Here is a 9,688-nt window from a genome sequence, read left to right on the forward strand (position 1 = left end):
CATTCATCATTTGAGTGTCTCGCCGGCAGGTTTTGGTTCATGGGGAAAATAATATTCATGATCACTCTCCAACTCTTCGGAAGCTTGTTTCGAAAGAGGTAGAGCAAAGAGTGAGTGATCGGGGAAAAGATTAGCCCGATAGATTTCTATGCCAAATATGTTTCCAAGATACCACGATAATTTTTTAAAAATAGTCTTCCAGCAAAAGGATATTATAGGAAACAGTGTGTTCTGCTGCAAGCACTATTCAAACATTTCTGTATACATTGTGTGATTGCTTGTTTATATACAATTATCTCGTTGCAGAATGATCTCTATAAAACAGAAGTGATTTTGATTTATCATGCTACTCTCTTCCTGCCATAATTTTAGTCGTGGTTTTAGTTTATATATATGGAAAGAGGACCCTGCGACATGTTATTAGGTTTCAACAGAAGTACTCTCTATAAAACATAGTTTGTATATATGTATTTCAAACAAATAGAGGTTTCTTTGATTTTTTCGCACATGTTATTAGGTTTCATAGTTGGGTAACCTATGCAGGAATAAATTGTTATGATCGTTTAATACACACCACACGCTTGAAGGAATAACTTGTGAAGCCAGTTATGAACACTCCCATCGTTTCAGGACGCAGTTCCTGTCACACCATCAGCAAAACTCAATGTTTTGTTATTGCACAACGAAAAACCACACATCTCAGTTAATCTGAATGTATTTTTTGTTTCCCTTTTCATTTCAAACTTCATCACATTCTGTCTGTACTTAAACAACAGCAAGATTCAAGCTGGGCTGCTTCCACTCCCTCCCATAAGGAGGCAGCAATCAGGCACACTAGCATATATATAGCATACATTTACGAAGGTACACAGGTCTACATCGTAAAATAAGCTATGTTATCACTTGCCTCTATATGTTGAATATAACGATATATCTTGAATATATCCGCTAACAACAAGACCCGCAACTGACTGAAGGGTGAATGATGTCCTCTTTTTTTTACCAGGAAACCGTTGGGGAATCCCCTACGGTGTGGTGAACGATGTCCTCATGCTATGGAAACCTAAAATCAGGTTTCTGGTCTCTCACAAAATGTCCCGATGGAAGTGCCCTGGAATCGAGCTGCCCTGCTGAGCTTGTCTGAGGTGCATGGACAAGGCGTAGTTATTTATCTGTACCAAAAGTGGAAAGGAAAGAAACATCATTTGCCACATCATTTCCTAAGGTTCAACAAAGACACAATAAATAAAAAGGAATAGTAAGACAACAGAATACTGTACCTCAAGGCCTCTAATTTGTTCCCGGTACTGCAGAGCCAACTGCTTCAGTTGCTGAAGCTCCTGGTTTCTCTCATCATGCTCCTTTTGGCGTACATGTTGGATTGCCACAGCTTTCTTAAGAATAGTATTTTCTTTAATGACAGCTTCAAACTGTTCCTTGTATGACAAAAATTCCTGTTTGAAAGCAAGAATGTCTCAGGCAGAAAACAAGATACTTTCAACAGTAAACAGGTTATGTAAACCCAGACATGTGTATTGCAATGCGGTTCAACTGGCCTCTTAAACCTAATATCAGTTTACATCTTCTAAACCACCATATACTGATATATTCAATTCATAATGAGGCTGAAATAGCAAGACTGCATTGGAGTCAACCTAATCCAACTTCTGGAATAGCCAAAGACTTAAACCTAGACTAGTAAATATTTTACAAGAAGTTCAGATACAAAAATCTGGCCGTGCAGTTAAAGTTCTTTCGGTCAATGTTTACCGTTCAATATTTTCAACTCAATTTTTACATGATCAAAGCCTATGAGTGAACACAACAGGCATTACCTTAGAGAAATGAACAAAACCACCCCTTGCACAAAATGGTATAAATAGACCATCATACGAAGATGGGATGGTTTGATTCCTAGCAATACTAGTAAATAAATTACAACGACAAAAACATGAGGGTAATTTAAACAAAAAACATGTGGATATGAGGGAACAAAGTCGCATGGGATGCACTTTTAGAAAGCAAGCGTTTTATGCTAAGTGCATGATATGTGAAATACATTTTGGGAAGTCTACATTACTGATAAGATTTCTACCAGGAGCGAACCTATCCTGCAGCTAAGTGACTTTGCAATGTCTGGTATTTATTTGACTCCTTTTTTCATAAATTTAGTTCAGTTATTGAATATCATGTACACAAACCATGAGTTGCCAATACTTCTGGATGTTTAAAAACTGGCCTTCAACCGACTTACAGAGTTTCCAAACGTCTACCAGAACCAAGGTACCAGCACAAACATGGATTGCTTGCCAAAATAAAGGGCAAGGATAAAAGCGCAAAATCCATAACAATATTGAAGGTTGGATAGGTAACAGGCAGGTAAGTTCCGAAGTACTTTGGGATGTGTATTCAACTACCTTCTGAAACCTCTGCATTGCTTCAGTATGGATACCAGAGATCGAGGACTTGTGAAAAGCCTCAAGTACTCTTGACACACGAGCCTTTGCCTCGTCTGGGTTAGAGGAACTTGCCATCATCTCATTCATAAGAATCTCAACCCATTCGGTGATGCCTGATGCAAGGTTATCTGCACCAGGAACATTTTCTATGGGTGCAGGAACTTCATTACATTCTGTAATATCTGCAGCATAAAGTAAGATATCGGCCATTCTTAATATCACTGGTTTTCATTAATGAATCATCCCCAAATTTATCTAACCAAAACATAAAACAAGGATGCACGGTTCATGCGCAAAAGATATTATTATGTAAACCTTTTGTTATCTAAAGCATGCTACTTCCATTGAATACAACATTGTTTACTTAGCACAAGACATTCGTTGAAATATTGTATGGTTACGTGGACATTTGAGCAACTTCTTTAATCCCAGACGAGCCTTTGCCTCGTCTGGGTTAGAGGCACTTGCCATCATCTCATTCATAAGAATCTCAACCCATTCGGTGATGCCTGATGCAAGGTTATCTGCACCAGGAACATTTTCTATGGGTGCAGGAACTTCATTACATTCTGTAATATCTGCAACATAAAGTAAGATATCGGCCATTCTTAATATCACTGGTTTTCATTAATGAGTTATCCCCAAATTTATCTAACCAAAACATAAAACAAGGATGCACGGCTCATGCGCAAAAAATAGTATTATGTAAACCTTTTGTTATCTAAAGCATGCTACTTCTATTGAATACAACATTGTTTACTTAGCAGAAGACATTCGTTGAAATATTGTATGGTTACGTGGATATTTGAGCAAATTCTTTAATCCCAGCGCAAAGATGAAGTAAAAATGCAATAGAATTGCATTTCATTAAACATTTCGACTAATTTCACGGATCCTTGTGGAGCTCCTGTTGGAGAAACTGTGCTGAGGCCCAGCTAGGTGAGTAGATACTAACATCATAAACGGCAATAAGAACTAACAGAAGAAAATGCTTCACTACAAGAGTGGTACAATCTATCATGTTAAGGGGAAGCAAATCTAATTCAAAACAATAAAGATTAAATGGTGTCAAAACATCACTAGAGCTGGAGCTTAGCGCTTAGGAGTGTAAGTGAGTAGTGCTTGTAATCAGCTAACTGGTTTGCAAATACTTGTTTTTTATCTATCAATGGAACAAGGTGCAAACCTTTTTGCATTTTCTTGGTTTTTAGATCGCATTGTGTCAACATCACATCAAAGATCATTAGAGTACAACAGAAGATTACCTTCATTAGGCACTTGAACCTCAGTAGACATTTCATTGGGAGATTGATACGCTGGATCCACATTAAACTCTGTGTGTTCTAAGCGTAGAGGAAGTAAACACTTTATTGCTGAATCCAAATTGTTTTCACACTCTTCAAGAGCCTTCTCAATGAACTGAAATGCAAAAAAAGCTTCAGTAAGGCTACAAGTTGTTCGTAGGTTTAGTTACCAAATTTAAGCTCTCAAAAAAGACATACTTATACCACACTGACAAACTGCATATAACATGTCAACAAGAACATTGACAATTGATTGAAGGTGTAGAAAATTTTCTAGCTACGGCAGGATGTTGTTATCCTTCTTTTTTAGCAACAGTAAGGCTAGACAATTCAGATGACAGCGTCCCAGGTTAGCTAAGGACAACAGCAGGTGATATGAATGCAGAATCAAACACTTATGTGATGCTAAGAAACACAACAAGCGACATAACACGCATAGTGCAAAACATAAAGACAAAAAAAAAATCCAACCATCAGGGATTTGCAATGGTACCGGTTACCATGCTCATATAACACAGACCAGGTTATCGGTGCCACGTTGTTACTTGTTAGAACTGCCAGCTGTTCCATATTTAGATTATAGAGTCACATAATATTATATATTTCTCGGTCAAAATCTTAACTTGGAATTCAATGTGTCAAAACACATCAGAATGTCAAGATAGTATCTTCATAACAAACTGTCAAAAAAAAGTTTGTTTCCACGCGAACTAGTGGAGGCAATCGGAGGTGATGCAGCCAATTATACGGATACCGACAAATAATGAACACCCCAAAATAAAACTTTGCATTTCTCTCTCTCTCGAAGTCATGAACCTCGTATCTCAAAAACAGAGAGAAACGGTGCTGTTTTCCATATCTGACTAATCGACAAAATTGCACCGCATCATATGACTTAAGGGAACAGAGAGAAACCGTACTGTTTTCTATCTCTGACTAATCGACAAAACTGCACCGCATGATATGACTAAGGGGTGGTCATCAAAACTGTAGGCAAGGGAACAACAAAAAGTTAAACCAAATACATGACCCATTTTCATGTATAAAGTATAAACAGTAAAGAATCTTCATAATTTCAACAAATAATTTGCAGTTTAAACCCAGAATCTTGCACAGCGCATGATGCAAAATCTTGCACGCTGAACGTGGCTCCATTTCGGCGCAAAACGGTCAACAGACAGCAGTTTCAACAATTAAAAAAGGGCACACAGTTACTCCAGATGCAGAACCAAAACAAAGTGTCTGTTCCTTGCAGCTCCATCTAACCTTTTCACTAGGAACCTTGCTGGCAAGCAGGCGCGCAGCAACGCGGCACCGGCTCTGAAGCAACGACTGAGTGGCGATGGCTGGCACAGCGGCCAGGAGGGATTCTTGGGTTGCTCCTTGCGCAGCTACTACTTACGTCCGGCCGGCGAAAGATCGGAAATTCATCACATGCACGGAACGTTTCCGAACCCAATCGTCAATCCAAACAGAGAAGCACGGACACGGTTCACTTGGCAAAATGGATTCGAGCTGCAGGGTTCCGTCATCATCACCTCGAGCCTGACGGAAGGGAACCGGGCGCGGAGCGCGGCCACCAGGTCGGGGTTGACGGCGGCGCCCCGCAGCCTGGGGCTGCCGTCTCCGCGGAAGCGCGCGCGCTTGGAGGGCGGAGGAGGGGACGCCGCCGCCTCCGGCTGGGACGGGTCGTCGAAGAAGGAGGATGGCCGCTTCCGGTACATCGCCGCGCACATGGTGGTGGCCGCAGCCAATGCCGCGCGCGCGGCCGACTCTTGGTCCTCGCGCCGGGTAGGGTAGGGTAGGGTAGGCCGGATAGTAGGCGGTGGCGCCGCCGCCGTCGCGCGGTGGACCGGTGGTGGAGGGGAGGGAGGATGGTGTCTGTGGTTAGGGTTTGGTGGAAGGACGGCGTGATTGGTAGGGGTGCGGAAGGGAGCGGCGGAGATGGAAGAAAAAGGCAAGGACGACTCGGTGGGCGTTTCTTTGCTCGGTGCTTCCCCTGACTTGCGTGATGCAGGATGGCACGTGGTGTGCTTTGCTTCTTTTTTTTAACACACTACATACTCACACTGTTACACATACTTAGATATACTCACCTCTATGAACACACGCATACTCTACATCTAGCACCTCCGAGAGACCGAGTCCAAAAAACTGATCTGGTAGGTCTTCACATTGACAAAGTCACCACGGACGCCTCGCTGTCGACGTCTCTCACTGAAAAATATTCCGCATTTTAATGAGACACCGAAGTGTTAAGTACTCTCATCGTAACCGCAAGATTTGGACCCTTTGACGAGGAACATGGTCATACTTCTATTGGAGTATTTCATAAACATCAAGTTGCAATCAAACTCCCCCTCTCTCATAAGTAAACTCATACCCATGCATGATTGTTGAAGTTACATATACTTTTTTTTGATGGAAAATAGAGGAACACAGTCATACTCTTATTGGAAAATTATATCGAGTGTATGTTCGCAATTTAGTACATCGAGCGAACGAGTTGGCAACTAGTATTTTTTTATCCACAGTGAATAATAGTTGCCATGTTGGATCTCCATACGCTTGCACTGCAAAACGTACACTCTATATTGAAGTCATTCACTTTTTCGAAACATAACTTAAGTCTACGTGAATCAGCTATGAAGCTGAAATATGGTACATAAGTCTAACTGGGATCACCAAAACTACAATGGGACCGTAACAAAAAAAGTGTAGTTCATTTTTTTTACATAGAAATGTGGTTGTCAATATCCAGATACATACTCCCTCCGTCCATAAATAAGTGTACTTCTAGCTTTTGTACTAAGTCAAACATTTTAAGTTTTGACCAACCATGAAGAAAAAGGTAGCAACATATATAATGAGATTTTGGTATAATTTGAAACTACATTTCAAAACGAATCTCGGGATACTAAATTAGTGTCATAAATGCTACTACTTTTTCCTATAAATTTGGTCAAAGTTTAAAAAGTTTGACTAAAAACAAAACCTAGATGTACACTTATTTGTGGACGGAGGGAGTACCATGGTATCTTACGATTTTACGATATTGTCGTGGCCAATCGATACGTATTGTGATAGTAAACTAATATGGTAGTTTGTTACTCCTATCCCGATTCGTGGTATCTTTAGTATCCTGGTAAAAAAAATTGTACAATCCCACGTCTGTGCTAAAATATTGATAAAACGGAGTGGCGCACTGATTTTGGTTCTTATATGAATGGCTATGAGGACAAGGAAGCTTCTGCGAGACATGTATTCAATTTGGGAGGGAGAAGTACACGAATAAGTGAGAACTTCAACAATTCATTGAAGAACCATTTGAAAATCTATGTTCATGTTGTGAGAGTTTTGAAGCATTTTGATAGGACAATGGAGGTAAAAAAGAAACAAGGAGCTAGAATCTGAATTTGAAGCAAGAAGTATACCAAGAATCAACGTGAGCACTCCTATGTTGGTACAATCGAACCAAGTGCACACTCCAGTTAGTTTAGAATCTTTATGAGGTGAGTATGAAAGATCCATGGATGCATGCACTAAAGTATTGGATGGAAACAAATATGTTGTTTCTATTGGCATTTTGCATGGTGATTTAACTTTTGAGGATGAGCGCATAGTGATAGGGTGATCCCTTGAACAAAGAAATAACATGTTCTTGTGGAATGTTTGAAGGGACGGTAATTTTGTGTAGACATGGATTGAAAAAGTTTTGGATTTGATGAACATATTTTTTTCCAACACATTATGTTTTGAAGGTATGGACCAAATAATCACGTAAAGGAAGCATATTGGACAATAAAGGGAGAAATGTGGTAGAAAATTTCAAAGTTGGATGCTCTTCGGTACAAAGAACTATCACTTAAATTTCATAGTATGGAATATCACACTCTACAGAATTTGTTTGTTATTAGAAAATGCACTTAATTTTATTGGTCTAGAGTTGGAGGAAAAACTCAATGCACATATTGGTGCTATGAATGGACCAAGTAATGACCACTTGGAGGAAAATATTGATCCCAATGTGCAACAAAAAAGAAGACTTCCTAAGAGCACCGTGGCTGAAAAAAAGGAAGTTAAATCCAAAAATTTAAGGAGAATAAATTGAAAGATCGGAGATGGTAAACCTAGAGGGGGGTGAATAGGTTTCTACAAATTTTAATTTTTTTTGCAATATTAGGCTTTACGGAATATAAAGGTGAGCCTAATGCAAACTAAGTGAGACACCCTATATGATGATACAAGTAACTCGAGCAAGAAGGCTCTCACAAGCAAATATAACACAAGTAAATAGTTCGGTTAGGGATAACCGATAGCACGCGGAGAAGAGGGTTTATTCATGTGTTCTCTTCCTTTGCAAGAAGGTACGTCTCTTTTGGAGGGGTGGAGATCCCACGAAGGATTCCCCAACGCCACGAAGGCTCACCCTATTCTCCGGAGCCTATCCCACGAAGGAATAGCTCACTGATACGCGTACAGCACGCGTCCGTTGGGAACCCCAAGAGGAAGGTGTGATGCGTACAGCGGCAAGTTTTCCCTCAGTAAGAAACCAAGGTTTATCGAACCAGTAGGAGCCAAGAAGCACGTTGAAGGTTGATGGCGGCGGAGTGTAGTGCGGCGCAACACCAGGGATTCCGGGGCCAACGTGGAACCTACACAACACAACCAAGATACTTTGTCCCAACGTAACAGTGTCACAATCTCACCGGCTTGCTGTAACAAAGGATTAGATGTATGGTGTGAATGATGATGTTTGCAGAAAACATTAGAATGAGTATTGCAGTAGATTGTATTCGATGTAAAAGAATGGACTGGGGTCCGCAGTTCACTAGAGGTGTCTCTCCCATAAGAATAAGCATGTTGGGTGAACAAATTACAGATGAGCAATTGACAAATAAAGAGGGCATGACCATGCACATACATGTTATGATGAGTATTGTGAGATTTAATTGGGCATTACGACAAAGTACATAGACCGCTATCCAGCATGCATCTATGCCTAAAAAGTTCACCTTCAGGTTATCATCCGAACCCCCTCCAGTATTAAGTTGCAAACAACAGACAATTGCAATAAGTATGGTACGTAATGTAATCAACAAATATATCCTTAGACATAGCATTGATGTTTTATCCCTAGTGGCAACAGCACATCCACAATCTTAGAGGTTTCTGTCACTCCCCCAGATTTAATGGAGACATGAACCCACTATCGAGCATAAATACTCCCTCTTGGAGTTACAAGCAAAAACTTGGCCAGAGCCTCTACTAGCAACGGAGAGCATGCAAGATCATAAACAACACATAGATAATATTGATAATCAACATAACATAGCATTCATTATTCATCGGATCCCAACAAACGCAACATGTAGCATTACAGATAGATGATCTTGATCATGTTAGGCAGCTCACAAGATCCAACAATGATAGCACAATTAGGAGAAGACGACCATCTAGCTACTGCTATAGACCCATAGTCCAGGGGTGAACTACTCACACACCACTCCGGAGGCGACCATGGCGGTGAAGAGTCCTCCGGGAGATGATTCCCCTCTCCGGCAGGGTGCCGGAGGCGATCTCCTGAATCCCCCGAGATGGGATTGGCGGCGGCGGCGTCTCTGGAAGGTTTTCCGTATCGTGGCTCTCGGTACTAGAGTTATTCTCGACGAAGGCTTAAGTAGGCAGAAGGGTAGGCCAGGGGGCGCCACGAGGGGCCCACACCACAGGCCGGCGCGGCCAGGGTCTGGGCCGCGCCGCCCTGGTGTGTGGCTGCCTCGTCGCCCCACTTCGTTTCCTCTCCGGACTTCTGGAAGCTTCGTGGAAAAATAAGATCCTGGGCGTTGATTTCGTCCAATTCCGAGAATATTTCCTTACTAGGATTTCTGAAACCAAAAACAGCAGAAACAAAGAATCGACTCTTCA

At 41.2% G+C, this 9,688-nt stretch overlaps 1 protein-coding gene across 1 annotated transcript; it reads right to left on the reverse strand.

Moving 5' to 3' along the window:
* Positions 1–703: 703 nt before the first annotated feature.
* On the reverse strand, positions 704–5,775 carry LOC127300301 (uncharacterized). Its single transcript, XM_051330399.2, has 5 exons — positions 5,302–5,775; positions 3,725–3,878; positions 2,418–2,641; positions 1,281–1,454; positions 704–1,172 (listed from the first exon to the last, which is right to left on the reverse strand). The coding sequence occupies exons 1-5, from the start codon at positions 5,497–5,499 to the stop codon at positions 1,086–1,088; spliced, it is 837 nt and encodes a 278-aa protein (XP_051186359.1). The 5' UTR covers positions 5,500–5,775; the 3' UTR covers positions 704–1,085.
* Positions 5,776–9,688: the final 3,913 nt, after the last annotated feature.

The sequence above is a fragment of the Lolium perenne genome, chromosome 5 (genome assembly GCF_019359855.2).
Source record: "Lolium perenne isolate Kyuss_39 chromosome 5, Kyuss_2.0, whole genome shotgun sequence".
Taxonomy (NCBI): Eukaryota; Viridiplantae; Streptophyta; class Magnoliopsida; order Poales; family Poaceae; genus Lolium; species Lolium perenne.

Bases quoted from the DNA above. Each gene is read 5' to 3' on its own strand.
- LOC127300301 (XM_051330399.2), bottom strand. From the start codon at position 5,499: ATGTGCGCGGCGATGTACCGGAAGCGGCCATCCTCCTTCTTCGACGAC. The intron at 2,642-3,724 runs GTAATCTTCTGT...TTTATGCTGCAG, and splicing joins GGTTCAAGTGCCTAATGAAG to ATATTACAGAATGTAATGAA. The intron at 1,173-1,280 runs GTACAGTATTCT...CTTTTGGTACAG, and splicing joins AACAAATTAGAGGCCTTGAG to ATAAATAACTACGCCTTGTC.